This window comes from Astatotilapia calliptera, chromosome 22 (assembly GCF_964374335.1).
Source record: "Astatotilapia calliptera chromosome 22, fAstCal68.1, whole genome shotgun sequence".
Taxonomy (NCBI): domain Eukaryota; kingdom Metazoa; phylum Chordata; class Actinopteri; order Cichliformes; family Cichlidae; genus Astatotilapia; species Astatotilapia calliptera.
This window is the reverse complement of record NC_137442.1, coordinates 25,767,841-25,785,244: the sequence shown is the minus strand read 5'-3', so window position 1 is coordinate 25,785,244 and position 17,404 is coordinate 25,767,841. Positions and strand designations below refer to the sequence as shown.

The following is a 17,404-nucleotide window of genomic DNA, read 5'->3' as shown; positions in this document are numbered from 1 at the left end:
AAGTCACTTTAAATTAACAAGTGCAATTTAAAGAGAATGTGCATTTCATATGTTTCGTGTAAAAGCAAACCGAGGAACAGCAGAGGTGTCTCCATTTTCTCTTCTTCTTTTGACCATTTTCAGCAACACAAGCATCCGGGATGCTGATGAGGACAAAAGTGTAAATGTTATTTTTCAAAGTGGAAATTTTTAACAAGGAGTACATGCTGGAGATTGCAGATAAAAATTAATAACTGTAATGGAACAAAATCATGTATTTTGTACATTTACACTCTACATTTTCAAACGCTAATCTCTGAATCAATAGAAATTATAGACAAGACTAGAAGTAGTAAAAAAGATGTAAACACAAAAGACCAATAAAAGGGAAATAAAAGAGCTCCAACTAAACCACTGCTATAAATATCTCCAGCAGCATTAAAGAGCGGCGCATTTCTTTACCTCTGATGAGACGTAGAAGGAATTTCCTTCTCTGCCACGTTTTGTTTGTGTGATTTCTGTTTAGAAACAAGAAAAGCAACATCAGTAATGGCATAAAACAAAGTATATGGTAAGAAAATACAATATCCTTCATTTGGATTCAAAATTCAGTTTTTACAGAAATCATCCAAGAAGCTTCCTTAAAAGTTTCAAAAATGCTTATTTACCATAAGAAAACATTCAGAGAAATGTGCTGCGAGTCTCTTCAAACTTACCTTTCTGTGAAAAAGAAGTTTAAACATCTTTGGACTTGATGTGATCGCAGCCAAAATCTCCTCAGCTTTGCAAAAGTTCAACTGAAAACAAGCAGTCAAAGGTTGTATATTTATAAACTTTCAGCATAGAACGTTCATACCCTGAACAGCAAACATCAGCATTATGATGTATGGGGCTCATTTGCATATTTTGGAATGTATGCTCATTTGAACTGTATGGTGCTCGTCTCCAAGCAACTGCTACAAAATACAGGTCAAGTCAAGTGGCTTTTATTGTCATTTTAACCACGTGCAGAGGTACTGTACAGAGTGAAATGAGACCGCGTTCCTCCGAGACCCTGGTGCTATATATGACATATACGGACAAACCCAGGACTACATAAAGTGCAGTGTGCATAAATTGCAAAAATAAACAAGACAAAACAGTGCAAAACGTGACAGAACAGGACGAAACAGACACAAGACAATGGAAATGTGCAAAATGCTGAGTATTGTGCAAAAGTAACTTGGTGTCTGTATGTATGTGTATGAGTGTGAGATACTGCAGATAAGTGCTTGGTAGTGACATGTGTGAAGGTGTGCGTGTGCCAGTGCAGTCACTGAGTGTTCAGGGGTCTGACGGCTTGTGGGAAGAAACTTTTCCGTAGTTTGGTAGCGAGGGCCCGGATGTTCTGGGACCTCTTTCCAGAAGGCAGCAGGGTGAAGAGTGTGTTTGAAGGCTGTGTGGGGTCCTCCAGCAAGCGGGTGTTATAAGGAGGGGAGAGGGACTCCAATGATCTTCTCAGCTGCTCTCACAATCCGTTGTAGGGTACTGCGATCTAATACGCTGCAGTTACCATACCAGACAGTGATGCAGCTACTTAGGATGCTCTTGTTAGTCCCACTGTAAAAGGTGGTGAGAATGGATGGTGGGAGATGGGCTTTCCTCAGCTTCTGCTTGAAGTAGAGACGCTGCTGGGCCTTCTTGGTTATGGAGCTGGTGTTGAGGGAGCAGGAGAGGTTCTCCGCCAGGTGGACACCAAGAAATCTGGTGCTCTTGACGACCTCCACAGAGGATCCATTCATGTTAAGTGGGCAGTGATCCCACTGTGCTCTCCTGAAGTCAACAATCTCTTTTGTTTTGTCCACGTTCACAGACAGGTTGTTGACTCTACACCTCTACAGATGGCCCGCAGTGCAACCCTTCAGCTTCCTACTAGATTCACCTATATACAAATTTAAAGACCTAGGAGACTTACTTCTCGTCACAGAGTTGTAGCATTCACAAGATTTTCAGAAAACTTGAACTCAAGGTCAAGGTCACTGATATTCAAACTGACCCCAGAACTTTAGTAGATGCACCAATGGTATCAATTCAAAATCCTACGCTTCTCGTTCCATTTTTATTTCACTATCTGTAACTAAGACAAATAAACAGTATTTGAGACACAAGTCACTATTAAAGTGGTTCGTGAGACTCCACATCTGATAACAGTATAACACACTGCTTATTTATGTAAAATTGTCATCAATAAATGTGTTCAAAACAGAAGCTACACTGGCTTTAAAAGTTTTTGTTAACTCTGACTACCTGTCTGCTCTTACCTGTTTCTTTTGCTCTCTGCTGTCTTCATCCTCCATCCAACTCTACATTGTATTGTTAGGGATGACATGATGAAACTGAAGGGTGTCTGGGCACCGAAAAAAGAAAAGAAGAGAGATTGGATTAGGCTGCAGCTGGCGTGCCATTCTCTCACTTCAGGATGAGATGCTGTGTCTTCTTACGTTAATCTTGTAAAACAGGATGTAGGCTGAGTGCTGCTGTTCCTCACAAGCTGCAGATCTAGTTGTGTGCAGCACCTGTGCGTCATTGTAGGTGAGCCAAGGATCTGATGTAGAGTGTGGACTCTCCTCGGGACGGACAGAATTACAGATGCAGCAGCTGTTTCCGATGTATGGAAACCTGACACACAAACAAAAGTTTACAGTATCAGTGTAAAATAATTCATTTTGTCCAGGTTGAGAAGGTGAGATTTGGTCCTAGTGCACCACGTGTACTCACCTGAAGCTGTCTGTAGTCTGAATTTTATTTTCCATTATTTATCCACCGCCCAAATGTTTCACTGCGCTACTGCAAAAAGGTAAAAACACAAACACACAATTAGACACTGAGCACTGGATGTGCATGCATGCATGAGCTTTGAAGTTTAAACTTTTTTTTATCATCAACAATTTTTATTTATTTCATTTTAAACTTCAATAACAGAGCTTAAGGATAACTACATAAATAAATAGTTTAAAAACAAACAAACAAAAACAACAACAAAAAACAAAACAAAGGGAAGTTATCCTATTCTTTCTTCGCACACCAATTCCCACACCACCACTCTGTCATTACTCCTCTGTTCTTCAAGTTACAGAAAGCCAGCTTGTAAAGGGGGACCAAATACAATCATATTGATGCAATTTGTCTAAAAGGTTATTAAGAATGCAAAGCTGCAATTTGTGCCGTCAAACCCCAATGTTAAGACGTCGTCGCATGCTAAAGTCAGTGACCATGGCTATGCTAGCACTGAAGCTGCCAACGTGGGCTTAACCCTTGTGCTCCCCTTCGGGGCAGCTCCGGACCCCGGGGGTCCCAGAGTACCCCTGGGTCGCATTTCACAGGCCGCGCATCAGGGTTGGCTCCCGCGCCCCGTACACCCACGTTTCCCTCCCTGGATGCCACTCCCGTTTCAATTTTTCTCCTAGTTTCAGGCAGGCTCTATCATGTTCGTCCATGGGAGGCCGCTGTTAATTGGGACACGGCCTACGTCAGCTGCTGTTGAAATCAGGTGATAGACTATGAGCACGTTAAAAAAAAAAAAAAAAAAAAACTATGTGCACGTTAGCATATGCTACTTCCGGTGCGGAAACTCCTGTGGGGAGCTTTGTTTCCGGTGTCGTATTCGCGCTTTGTTTACGGTCCAAAACAAGTTAAGAAAATGAATGAATCAAGCCGCGATTTACATTTCTATAGATGTCTTGGGCATTTACCCAATATATCTGTAAATTATCTTCATCGACTTGTTGATTTTTTCCCCCGAGCAAAAGAGAAAAGGGATTCAAATGTTATATTTCTCAGTATCTGTAATCAGAATCAGAATCAGAAACTTTATTGTCATTGTCATGAGAACAACGAAATTAAGAATGGTCCCCGATCATTGCATCATCTCTAGCAATATCAAAATATAAATAAAACAATAAAATTCAATAAATAAAATAGATAGAATACTTAAAATACTAATAAGAAACAGCTGTCCCTCGTTTATCGCGGGTGTTATGTTCTAAAAATAAGCAGCGATAGGTGAAATCAAGTAGCCAATTTTATTTTTTGACAGTGCAAAACGTTTCGTCGACATCCACTGCACTTCAGAGTCACACTGCTAGTGATCGATGCAGCGATTCTGTACTGTACAGGAGAGACGTCACGGAGGAGATCGTCTGCAGCGATCAGGACACAGGACACAGGACACAATGTGACATAAAAAAAAAAAGCATGCAAAGTTGCGCTAAAAAATCTGCGAAACAGCGAGGTGAAAGGTGAACCACGTTATAGCGAGGGACCACTGTAATTTGGAAGGTAAGTCACAACATACCCTTCGTAAATACTAATGTATAGAAACCCTTACCAGCAATCGTTCATTTTTTGTGTGGCTTTTTTTCACGGTTTGTTAACATGTTGTGTATGTGTGTACTTGACTAGCTGATATTAACATAACGGGGGAAACATCTGGTTTGACTATTCTTCACCTGTAGTTTGAATGCTGAACATTTGCCTGTTTAAATCACAAGACCAGTCACTATACAGAGATGTGCTTCTGAATGTGGACGATGTGTCTTCTGCTGCAGTGATGCAGTTCTGCTTGTGTTGAGTGACGTAATCAACTGATCGATCTAAACTCTTTAAATTGATCATTAGATTTTTTATGACACAACAGTGGTGAGTGCTCCCACCTTCTGCTCTTTGTAACTTAACGCGATCTTTCCGTTTTCGAGTTTTGGACATGATTTTGGAGTAAATCTTCGTAGTAGCGATTGACCGCAAAGTAAAACTATCGGAAATGTACAACCCTACATCCGGTCTCAAACCAGTAATCCTGCTCCTTTACTGATTACTTATTTTCAAAAGTAATTAGTTACTAAGTTACGTTTTAAAAACATGATTTACAACCTGAATAGGTAATAAAGCGATAGATCTTTCAGCCCAATTCTACTTTTTCTGCATAATCCATCATATAAAATGTAATCAAATGAAAAAGTCTCTTTTTAAAACTAGTTTATAATGCCAGATATGTGGTCAAGGTGTCACTTCGTTGCCGCCTTGAGTTGAATGGGAATGATCTTATCACTCCTGTGTTTGACATACTGAGATCTAACTTCAGCGACTTGACATATTCCAGCCTGCCCATGAAAGATTTCTACAGTACTGTGCCACGACCAGGTGAGAATGCCATGGATTACTGGATCCAGTTGAACAAGTCCATTGACGCTGCTGATGAGTGTCTCCGCAGGCGTGGCAAACTGGTAGAGGACCCCAGTGGTGAGGTTGTTTCGATGTTCATTAATCACTGTCCTGATCACAGTCTTGCCTTGTCTTTTCAACTGAAGGCTCCTGAGGAATGGACTGCAGCTGAGGTTCAGAACCGTCTGGACAACTATGTGAGGAAAGTAAGACAGTCTAGTGTTTTGTCTCATAATACAGCATGTCTGTCCATCCCACATCTGAGCCCTGTTACTGTTAACAGCCAGCCCCACTCCAGTAGTGCTCAAGCAGTCCCAGTAACACATGAGCCAGCCTCGTACCCTATGCCCTCTGTTCCCTCTGCAGACACATGTCAGCCTCTCTCTTCTGGTGACATGGTAAGTGTGCAGCAGCCCTCGGCTTGTCCTCCCTCGACTCCTCATGTCATGCTCCAATCTTTGCCAGTTTCCGGCCCTCCTCCAGCTGAGCCAGATGTTCAACAGATGGTAGCACTGTTTGACAAGGTTCTGTCCATGTGCACTGCATCACTAGCCACTGGTCCTAGGTGCCCACAACCCACGGGTCAGTCCCATGGGCACCGCAGTGCTTATCGTGCTTCTTGCAGAGTGTGTGGCTCACATGAACACACAACCCATTTGCATTGTAGGCTGTACAAGCTATGCCACAGCCGCTTTGACCCTGGACACATGAGGCGTGAATGCCCACAGTTGCGCCAGAAACAAAGCATTTCAGTCCCTCCTCCCACCAATGCTGCTTTAAACTAGCCAGCCCATGTAACGAGAGGGGTAGCATGGGCAGTGTTAATGAAACCCTCACAAATGTAACAGATCCAGAAACCATATATGTTAACTGCTGTAGTGGCCTCTCTGATGAGAAGACTGTTATTATGGGTTCACAAAGAGTTGGCAGGGCTAGTGAGTTGTTTTACACCCCAGTGTCCGTCAGTGGCCGGTGGTCCTTAACAGGCATGCTTGATTCAGGAATTATGTCATGCACACTAAGTGAAGAGGCTGATTACAAGCTAAGAGCTGCTGGTGTTGCTCTGATTCCGCAGCAGGTCTCTGAAAATGTGGTGCTGGTTGGTTGCGGTGGCCTTCTCACACAACCCAAATGCATCTGTGATTTGGAAATATATGGGTCTAGGTTGCTTGTGCCAACGTTTGTGGTTCCTGGGCAAAAAGATGAACTCATTGTGGGGAGCAATGTGATCCGGCCCATCATTCAGAAGATGAAGGCTGATACAAATTACTGGGAGCTTATTAACTCCAATTACACTGGCACTGATTGTGAAGACTTCCTGCAGTTGCTGAGTTGTATCTCACGGTGGTCTGCTCCTGTGATGCCAGATAAAGTAGGTACAGTCAGGTTGCGGAAGAGTGTCACTCTCCTGCCACAAAAATAATATGTAGTTTGGGGAAAGCTGCCAGCTTCTGCCCTTGTGTCTCCAGAAAGTACTGCCATTGTGGAACCCACGTCAACCCGTTCCACTCCAAAGAATATAATGGTGGGGAACATTATAACACCCATGTGGGGAGATCGTTGGGTCCCTATGAAAGTCCTTAACCCAACAGAGAGCCCTGTGACACTTCGTCGCAATGCTAAGACTGCGGATGTCTTTCCTTGTATTGCTGTAGAGGACCTGCCCATCACTCAAGGTCTCTGCGAGACTCTGACTGACCAGCATACCAGTTTTTTTTGTATTGTATTGTTGTATCTTTATTTGTTTCAGACATATAAAACAAAAAAACAATATATACACACTACATATATTTTCATTTACAGATACGAATATATATGTAGATATACACACACACACGTATGTGTTCAGATAAACAAAAAAATAAAAATAATGAAATAAAACAAAATCGTCTGACATAATGTAACAATGTTTGGTCTGAAAAGGAGTAGGAAGAAGTATGAACATACTTATTAATTCCTACCCCTGCTCAACATCTTATTGATCCCACATAATTCACCTAATTCCCATCATCACATACTCCACACAATACACGAGGAGAACCTATATAAACATGGCTACCGTGATTGATATAATTTGGATATAATTTGATATTTTTATACATACAATGGGTGATCATCTTTATTGGTATCATATTCTTCCAAAATCAGTTTTCGAAGTATTTTCATGAACTTACTAATTCCTGAGCATTGCTGTAGATCTATAGTAAAACTATTCCACAGTTTTACCCCATAAATAGTGACACAAAAGGTTTTGACCTTTGACCGTGCTTTAAGAATCCTTAGATTCAATTTCCCCCTCAATTCATAGTCTCCTTTCTCTGTCATAGAACATCCTCTGTATATTTCCTGGTAACATATTGTATCTGGCCTTGTACATAATTTTTGCAGTTTTATATTTTATAAGATCCATAAACTTCAGTATTTTTAATTTCAAAAACATGATGTTAGTATGGTCTCTAAATCCTGCTTTAGTAATCATCCTGATTGCTTTTTTTTTTAATTTTACATATTGGTTGAAGTGCAGTTTTATATGTGTTTCCCCAAATTTCCACACAGTATTCCAAATATGGCAATATAAGTGAACAATAAAGTACCCGGAGTGATTTGGAAGGCAAAAAATATTTAACTTTACTCAGTACAGAGATGCTTCTTGACAGTTTGGCTTGTATATGCTTTATGTGAGGTTTCCAGCAGATTTTGTTATCTATTATCACACCCAGAAATTTTGTATCCGAAACTTGCTCTATTTCAACATTGTTTACTAATAATTTTGCTCCTGCATCTTTTTTACAATTTCCGAATAACATAAATTCCAAATTTAATGATAGCTTATTTCTATCAAACCATGTTTTCAGTTTAATCATTTCTTGTGTGACAATTTCCAAAAGCTGCTGTAAATTCTCTCCAGCACAAAAAATATTTGTATCATCTGCAAATAGAATAAACTGTAGTATATCTGATGTTCTACATATATCATTGATATAGAGGATAAACAGCTTTGGTCCCAATACTGACCCCTGCGGAACTCCACAAACAATGTCCATACACTCTGATTCATATTCCCCAATTTTCACAAATTGCTGCCTGTCTCTCAAATAACTCTTTACCCATTCTAACACCACTCCTCTAATGCCATAATACTCCAGTTTATCAAGTAATATGTCATGATTAATTGTGTCAAAAGCTTTTTTTAGGTCAATGAAAACACTAACTATACATTGTCTTTTATCTATATTGTTGGTGATATTTTTGATCAGTTCCATTAATGCCAATGATGTTGATCTATTTGATCTGAAACCATACTGACTATCCATTATTATTTTGTGTTTATCTATAAATTTGTCAAGTCTATTACTAAAGACTTTTTCCAGTATTTTTGAAAATTGAGAAAGTAGAGAGACAGGCCTGTAATTTGTGAATTGGTGTCTGTCACCATTTTTAAACAGTGGTGTTACTTTAGCTGTTTTCATTTGTTTTGGGAATGTACCAGTTTGTAAGGACAAATTGCAAATGTGTGTTAAGGGTTTGGAAATGCCCTCTATCACTCTCTTAACGATTTCCATATCAATGTCGTCAGAGTCTGTAGAGTTTTTTGTTTGTGATTTCCCAACAATATCAATGATTTCCATTTCTTCCACCACCGTTAAGAACATTGAATGAGGATTGCGGTCAATGAGTCTAGTTTCTTTCTCTACAGAATCTGTTATATCAGGAATTGTTTCAGCCAAGTCTGGCCCAACACTTACAAAGAATTTATTGAACTCATTTACCACATCTCTCATATTAGTAATATTTCTATCATTATTTGCGAAATACGAAGGATAGTCTGCCTGCCCCGAGCCCTTTTTGATGATGGTATTTAATGTTTTCCAGATCCCTTTAATATTATTTTTATTCATAATCAGTAATTTTTCATAGTATTCCTTTTTACATGACCTTAAAATACTCGTTAATTTATTTTTATATTTCTTGTATTTATTTTCAGCTTCTGTACTTCTGTTCATTATAAATTCTCTGTATAAGGTATTTTTCTTCTTACATGCATTTTGCAATCCTCCCTCATCAGACTCTGTGCCTGACTCTGCACAGCTACTCAAAGACGCTGGGTTGGCTGATATTGACATTGAGGGCTGTGAAGTGTCAGATGGGTGGAAGAGGAAATTGGTGGGGCTTGTGTTGACTTACCAAGATGTGTTCTCTAGAGACAAACTGGACTGTGGTGAGGTGAAAGACTTTGTCCATCATATCCACCTCACTGACGACCACCCTTTCAGGCTTCCCTATCACAGAGTACCCCCGGCTCACTATCATAAGTTGCGAGAGGTGCTGTCAGACATGGAGATGAAAGGCATCATCAGTAAGTCCACCAGCAAATACGCCGCACCACTGGTAATGGTTTGGAAGAAGTCAGGTGACTTGAGGATATGCACTGACTTCCGCTGGCTCAATGCCAAAACCGTTAAGGATGCTCACCCACTGCCCCATCAGGCTGACTGCCTTGCTGCCCTTGGTGGGAATGCTTTCTTCAGCACCATGGACCTCACATCCAGGTTCTACAACATTCCCCTCCATGAGTCTGACAGATGGTACATGGCTTTCACTGCACCTCTTGGCCTGTATGAGTACAACAGACTTCCCCAGGGTCTATGCAACAGCCCAGCATCTTTTATGCGGATGATGCTCAGCATCTTTGGTGACTTGAACTTTTCCAGCCTCCTGTGTTATCTTGATGACCTGCTGGTGTTTGCGCCTTCAGAAGAGGAGGCCCTAAAATGTCTCGAGATTGTTTTCTCTCGCCTGAGGACTAGCAATCTGAAGCTGACGCAGAAAAAATGTCACTTTCTCAGACGCTATGTGAGGTTTTTGGGTCATGTCGTGGATGCTGGTGGTGTCTCGGTTGATCGGGATAAAGTGAGGGTTATCGCCAGTTTTCAGAAGACTGACCTTATGGATGGTGACGGTCGCACCCCTTTTCAGAGGAAAGTGAGATCCTTCCTTGGCATGGTGATGTTTTACCAGCATTTCATTCCAGGGTGCTCTCATATTGCAAAGCCACTCTTTGCTCTAACTGCCGGTCAGAAGAGGACTAAAGGCTGCCATGGGAGTCAGAAACCTGGAACCTTTCGTAAGCTCACCCCTCAAGACCGTACTTTGAGCTGCTAGAGCAAATCAGTGATGTGAAAGATGCCAGTGTCCAAGATGCCTTCCGTTTGACCTGTCAACCTCAATCGATACGCAGTGCTCCACCCTCTGCTGTGCTTGATGTGTCTCTGTCAACTGATGACATGCCTTCCCTCTGTGAGTGGGAGTCTGCTTCTCGCCAGCGTGCAACATCCCTCGCTGGTCACCTGACCTCCATTAGTCCACCTGACTGTGATGTCTTTCATGCGCTGTCCCATGCTGATCTCCTGTCTCATCAAACAGGGGATCTCCAGAGTAGCCCGCTATGTTGAGCGTAAGCGCAGACCCAACAGGTCCCCATTTGTCAGAGCACCAACATATGTTGCTGCTCCTGAAACAATGGGATTAGCTCACATTCCTCAATGGTGTCCTCTACAGAGTTGTGAGGGACCCACTGGCCAAACACAAGAGATTCCAGTTTGTGGTACCTGACTCCCTAAAACAAGTGGTGCTGTCTGGCATACACGACAATGCTGGTCATCAAGGTCAACCTCGCACACTCACACTCTCCTTGGCTTGTCAGCGTTTCTTCTGGTATGATATAGAGAAGGATGTGCGCGATCATGTGAGAAATTGCCGCAGGTGTGTTCTCAGCAAGACCCCAGAGCCAGCAGCTAGGGCCCCGTTAGAAAGCATTAAGACCTGTGCTCCACTGGAACCTGTGTGCATTGACTTCTGGTCAGCTGAGGACAGCAACAACAAGTCTGTGGATGTCCTTGTGATTACTGACCACTTCACAAAATTAGCACATGCATTCCACTGCCCGGATCAGACAGCTAAGAGAGTTGCTAAAAAGCTCTGGGATGGATTTTTCTGTGTGTATGGCTTCCCTCAGCGCATTCACTCTGACCAGGGAGCTAGTTTTGAGAGTGAGCTGCTTGCAGAGCTTCTGGTTTTGGGTGGTGTTGCCAAATCCCACACTTCACCATACCACCCCATGGGTAATGGTACCACAGAGAGATTTAATCGCACCCTTGGAAACATGTTACGGTCCCTCCCCCCCCAGATGTAAGCAGAAATGGCCGCAGATGATACAGTCCATAGCGTTTGTGTATAACTGTACAGCACACGAGACCTCCGGCTTTGCGCCATTCTACCTGATGTTTGGGAGGGTCCCAAGGTTGCCAATTGACCTCATGTTTCGGGATGTCCTTCATGATGACACCATTTGTGACTATGATATCTATGTCAAGTCACTGATGGATGACCTGTGCTCTGCTATGCTCCAAGCCAAGGAGCACATCACGATGGAGCAGAGACACCAGTCTGACCAGTACAACAGAAAGGTGAAGGGTCTGCCTCTATCACTAGGGGACCAGGTGTTGTTGGCAAACAAGGGAGTCAGAGGAAAAAGGAAGCTCTCTGACAAATGGGGACCTGTTGTGTACACGGTAGTCGACTTGGATTCTGCTCTTCACATCTGCCGTATCAGAGACAAAGAAGGTCATGAGCGTGTGGTGCATCGCAACCTGCTCCTTCAAGTTAACTTTTTGCCCTTGGATACAACATTGAACGACGATCCTGCACATCCTGCTGTGAGCGTTGTCAGTGGCCCCCCTGAGTCTGACCTGGATGGGTCTGTGACATCTTTTGGGGACACAGGCGCGTACCTCCTGCCACCCGTACTGTGGATTCTGTCTCCAGCATTGGCGAGTGTGATGACCGCACACTATCATGGATCCATCAGCAATCCGCCGCTGACCCAGTCGAAGATGGCGTTCATGAGACCACTCCTATGATAGGTGCTCCTGATCTTGGTGGGCTGGCTGGTTAATGTTATAAGTGTGTAGTATGTGTGTATCATAAATGTGTTTTAGGTGCCCTAAATGCTAGCATGAATATTAGGGCTGAACGATATATCGCATTTGCGATAATATCGCGACATGATCAAGTCACGATATTTTACTTGCCTACTGGTCTTGGCCAGAGGGGCCGATGGCGCGATATGGCAGCCTCGCTTCTGTCAGTCTGCCCCAGGGCAGCTGTGGCTACAACTGTAGCTTGCCTCCACCAGTGTATGAATGTGAGAGTGAATGAATAGTGGCATTGTAAAGCGCTTTGGGTGCCTTGAAAAGCGCTATATAAATCCAATCCATTATTATTATTATTAAGTGCAATTTTCTAACCGCAAAGGCTGCGATTATACTGCGATTATAAGGCTGTCCAAATTACTACCATATCCCAGAATTCATAGCGCGGCCCAGCCAAACTCCAGTTTCCAGCAATGGCGGCCGCTACTAAGTTTTAAAATTACTCATACTAATCTTTCTGGGTCACAAAATAAACTTTTAACATATTTTCAGGCGAGAAAGTAGTTGTGTAAACATCAAATATCTGCTCGGTTTATCAAGATATCCCATATTTGCAAAAGTGCTTCGACGTTTTCAGAGGCGTCTGCTACCCACCAGCTCGACAGCTAGCCGGGAGCTCGAGGGTTACTGATGCGGCCGAGAACGGCACAACTCCCGGCACATCATTTTCAGATCACCGCGGAGTTTCGCTGCTCGGGTTAAACGTAATATATAAGTCAATTAGACAACCTAAAAATGTTATTGTTGGGCTTTTTTCAGTGTTTTGTTTGTTCGTGAGTAAATCGGTTTGGCTGAGATTAAAGTTATTAGATTAGATAAAATAAAACTTTATTAATCCCCCGGGTGGGTTCCTCCTTGGTTTTCACACAGCTGACTAAACGTCAAACAGAAAACTTATTAAACAGAAGTATGAGACAGTCGAGAATTTACACCAGTGTCTGGTTATATTTTAGATAGCAAGAAGCAGACGGCCGAGTTTATTAAACTCCACCGAGACAGCGGTGACGCTAATCAGAAGGCTAGACCGTCCAATTTCACACCTTTAAATTTTAAAGGCGTGTTTGTGTGTGTGTTTATACAATTGCTATTATGTTTGCACTTTATGTGTAATGTTACTGACTGCAGAGATCAGTAAGATGTGTGTATTTTTTATTTATTAGTTTTATTTATTTAATATTATTTTTTAATTGAATGACTGTCTAGTAGTTCACAGATGTCGAAAAACTGAGTGTGGTAAAGCCACTGATTTTTTTTATGTATATTTCTGCAATCTGCACATTGTACTGACTTTCATTTTAATGTTTACACCAGGGTTCCTTGTCAGCACTTTATGCTCAGATGTTTGTAAGCTAAAAATAAACTATTGTGTATGTTCAAATATACTGTTGTGATTGAAGAAGTTAAATAAAAATGTCAGTCATCAATTCATGCATCACCTCATGTCATCATAACAGAGGTCTGTCTTCCAGGAAAGAACAGTTTAAAATTAATGTAATATAGTATTGGCCATACTATATGATGTATTGCTTGTCTTTGGGTGCCCTAAATGCCCTAAATGCTAGCATGAATATATACTCCTTGCTAGCTTGGAAGTTGTGGTGGGTTGAGCTAACCCTCTTCCCTACTGTTTGTATTTGGTCGTAGAAGCTGGAGTGGGCAAATTATTTACTTGGAGGCCTTTCTTTCTTTTACCTTTTTTATCAGGTATGTTGGATTTCATGTTGTTGTTGTTTTTTATCTTATGTCAAATATGTTAAGGACTAGAAAAGCGCTATACAAATGCAGGCCATTTACACTCACTCTTTTAAATAGATGCAAGTAAAACACAGCAGAAAATAAATAAAATCAAAGACTCAACAATCCTGTTGCTCTATTTCTCTATTTGCTCTATTTCACCTGTATAGCAGGAGTGGGGCAGGCGGAGGTTTGCCCTGGTGCAGGTGTGTCGCAGCAGTCAGTGGAAGGATCTGGGAGTTTCTCTGTGAATTTCACATTACCGTGGCAGCGTACTCAGTGCTTGCTCGGAAGTTTAGGGGAGGGGGGGGGGGAGTTTCGCTGTAAAAAGAATGTTTTCTTCCCATGCAGTGAACAGCTAATGTTTTTGTCACTTTTTACAGAATCAAACTCAAAGTAAGGTCAGTACTTCCACGCTTTAACCCTTTAAAACCGGTCAGAGCGGGCACGCTCCGTTTTGCGCAACTACTTTTAAATCCCGGTAGCACTGCAGCCATGTAAGCTAGCAATAATTTTTTTTGCATATGAAACCGGAGGAGTTGTACTTACATCTTATGCCATCAGCTTGTCCTAGGTCACAGTTTCCTTCCACATATAGCTTTGCAGAAACTGCATAAAAAGCACTTGCAGCAACAAAAACATAATATTCCAGAAACACGCTTTGCCGATCCGATCAGCTGTTTGTAACACTTCCTAGTTACAATAGACGACAGCGTGAACTATCACATTACCTGCCCCGAAACCGGAAGTGGCGTCATTTTCGCGGAAATGTAGTTTTTTACCATCAGGGCCTCATGAGCATATACTGGTGTTTTTAAAAGTTATGTTTGACTTTATGACTTTCTGTGTCGTGTCTGGGATGCTTAGAACTCAAATTGCACTGCTGGAAATAATTTATTTAGATGCATATGCTGCTTTTTTGCAAATTAGGACTATAATATTTGTTTTCGTTTTTCCTGCAGTATATAAAAATTGGTGTATTTCAAAAATAAAACTATGAAGACACTCAAAATAAATTTCCTGTGGTGGGAAACTATTTTGTGCAACTTTTTTGTATTTACAGTTTTGAGGGATAAGCCTCTTAAATTTCTCTAACTAGAAATATATGTTAAAAAAACAAAAACGATTTTCAATTTTTTTGTAGTTTATTGCACTTTCTTGCATAACTAAAACCGATTTAGAGTGCTTTATTTAGCTGTATAAGGTAATAACTGAAAATATGAAATAAACACACATGTAAGCTAAGACTCTCTAAAAAAAACAGCATTGTTGTTCGGCTTTTCATTTCGCCATTTGTTCATTCACTTGAAGAGCAAGTAACATAATATAGGTCAAGTGATCAGTTTGATATCAATCTTTTGTGATACACCGTCATATTTACATTATTTGTCCAGTATGAAAAATTTGCTTTGGTACCTGGTCAAACTCAAGCTCTCTTCTCTCTGCCAGTGCACTTCTCCTACAGCAAACTCGCAGGCAGCAGCTTCTCTCCCCGCTTCTCACTCACATGTGTAAGTGTTCAGAGTTCATCTTTCCCAGCCAAGAACAAGACACCGTCCTCCAAGAGAAGTGGACTCAATGGCTGAGCAGTTGTCCAGCTTTGATCCAAGGTTGTCCCTGGTTAAAATTCTGCACCTGGAATTCAAATCCCTGAGGGAATCGTGGAGTTGTGTCAGCAGCAGGTGGAAACTGAACAGGCCTGATCCGTCTGAACACTGAACCTGAAGTCTCTGTGGCCACAGTCAGAGCTAGTTAAGTTCTCTCAAAAGGAAATGTGCTTCAGTGCTACCTTTATTACCTCTTTTTGCAGAGGAGACACTAAAGCATCCTTTATGAGAGGAAGTAATTACATTCCATAATTCATAGCGATGCATTATCAAACCATTAATGAAAACCATCGACAAAAGTGATTCACATCATATCAGTGTTGATTATCATTATTCCTGTTTTTCATTTCAGTGAAGTGCTGATATGCTTTCAATTTTGAACATCATGCTGATGGAATGAAATCGGATTTGTGTGTGACTTTGCATGAACAACAACATTTATAAACTCTCTGAATCCAAATTATAAGATCTATTACACGGATCAAAGTGTGTTTAGGGTCCGCTCCAGTTTACTTTGTATGATTAACATCTGCATTATCATATATTATTCACCACACTTCTTCTTTCTTCTTTATAAATTCTCATTCACATCAGAAAGTAGGCATTTTTTTTATTCAAACATTCCTTGATATTTAACTTTCACAATGTGTTAAAGCTTCAGTCTGTATCATACTGTGTGTGCTATGTGAAATATTTTAATCTAAACAAAAAAAAACTCTTTACAAAAAGTTTTCTCATATTTATTAAAAAGCATTATCACTCAGAGGCTGTGGAGAAAGAAATGTGAACACCTGGAACCCCGCGGGCACTGACACAGCTGACCTGAATGACTTGTCTGACTCCGCCCCCAACAGAACTTCTCCAAGTTACACTGAAAATGAATCACAGTGGACACTCAGGTGGCATGCTTTATTTTGAAAGGACTTGAGTGGTTCTTCCCTGAGGTGTCAGTTTATTTTTACCAGGACAGTGACTCTGCGTCTCTTCAAACGCCGACAAAGTCCAGGAAGTCGTCTGAAGATGTTTTCCTTGACAGCTGAGGCGATGTTTGAAGCATTTACCTGAGAGATGACACATATTAAAGGTGTCTTATTCTGCTTCATATTCCATGTTTTTTAATCAGAGACTCTGTTAGTGTATCTTGGCATGATTCACAGGACAAAGTAATGATTCTTTATCTTATTCTAGGACTTGGTGCAGCCCCTCAGTTCATACTCTGTCTAAATAACAAGTTTTAGCTCTGCCTCTTCAATCTAATCCAGTTATAAACCACATTTAAAAACTATAAAGTTCGCAAAAGTGCTGTACATAAATATAGGGAGGTCACACAATGAGAATATAATAAAAATACAAAATGTAAAAAAGTTGACACACCTACATAACAAACACCAACACATGACTGTAAATACAAGCAGAAACAATCAAATTAAGTATTCATCTTTCACACTGTGCTAAAAGAGTAAAACTAGAGACAATTTTTTTCCTGGTTGGTGAGCTTCAGATAGCCAGCAGAGGGGCAGCCAATTGGTGCTAAAACCAATTATGGAGACGACGTTGACCATAAAAGGAAATCTGTTACACATTGATTTCAGTGTGCAATTAAAGTAGAAAAGTGTTTGGATCAAATCTATTACTTATTGATTTCTTTATCTTATTTGAAACTGTGCTTAATCAGCGGTGGAAAGTAACAAAGTACAAATAGTTTTCTTGCTGTACTTGACTAAAATTCTTTCAGGTGTCTGTAATTTACTTGAGTATTATTTTTTCTGATAACTTTTTACCTTTTCTCTCTTCAGTTTAACACAAATATTTTAACTTTCTGCTTCTGACATTTTCTAAACAGGCTTTTATTTACTGTGTCAGGAGTAGTGTCGTGGATGAGAGAAGGAGGAC

The 17,404-nt window shown here is 41.1% G+C and overlaps 1 protein-coding gene across 3 annotated transcripts in view; it reads right to left on the bottom strand.

The window, feature by feature from the left end:
- Positions 1 to 47: 47 nt before the first annotated feature.
- The window catches only part of LOC145423758 (uncharacterized), a 29,079-nt gene continuing 11,722 nt past the window's right edge, over positions 48 to 17,404 (bottom strand). The window contains exons 2-9 of one of the 3 annotated variants that reach the window (XM_080296506.1): positions 16,474 to 16,572; positions 15,321 to 16,382; positions 2,737 to 2,805; positions 2,460 to 2,637; positions 2,280 to 2,365; positions 696 to 776; positions 442 to 497; positions 48 to 143 (exon numbers count right to left, since the gene is read on the bottom strand). In XM_080296506.1, coding sequence (XP_080152632.1) covers positions 773 to 776; positions 2,280 to 2,365; positions 2,460 to 2,637; positions 2,737 to 2,771 — 303 coding nt within the window. In that variant the 5' untranslated portion in view covers positions 2,772 to 2,805; positions 15,321 to 16,382; positions 16,474 to 16,572 and the 3' untranslated portion in view covers positions 48 to 143; positions 442 to 497; positions 696 to 772. Of the gene's footprint in view, positions 144 to 441; positions 498 to 695; positions 777 to 2,279; positions 2,366 to 2,459; positions 2,638 to 2,736; positions 4,366 to 15,320; positions 16,383 to 16,473; positions 16,573 to 17,404 lie in introns of those variants that run through there. The other 2 variants (XR_013904799.1, XM_080296508.1) reach the window with 2 other exon arrangements.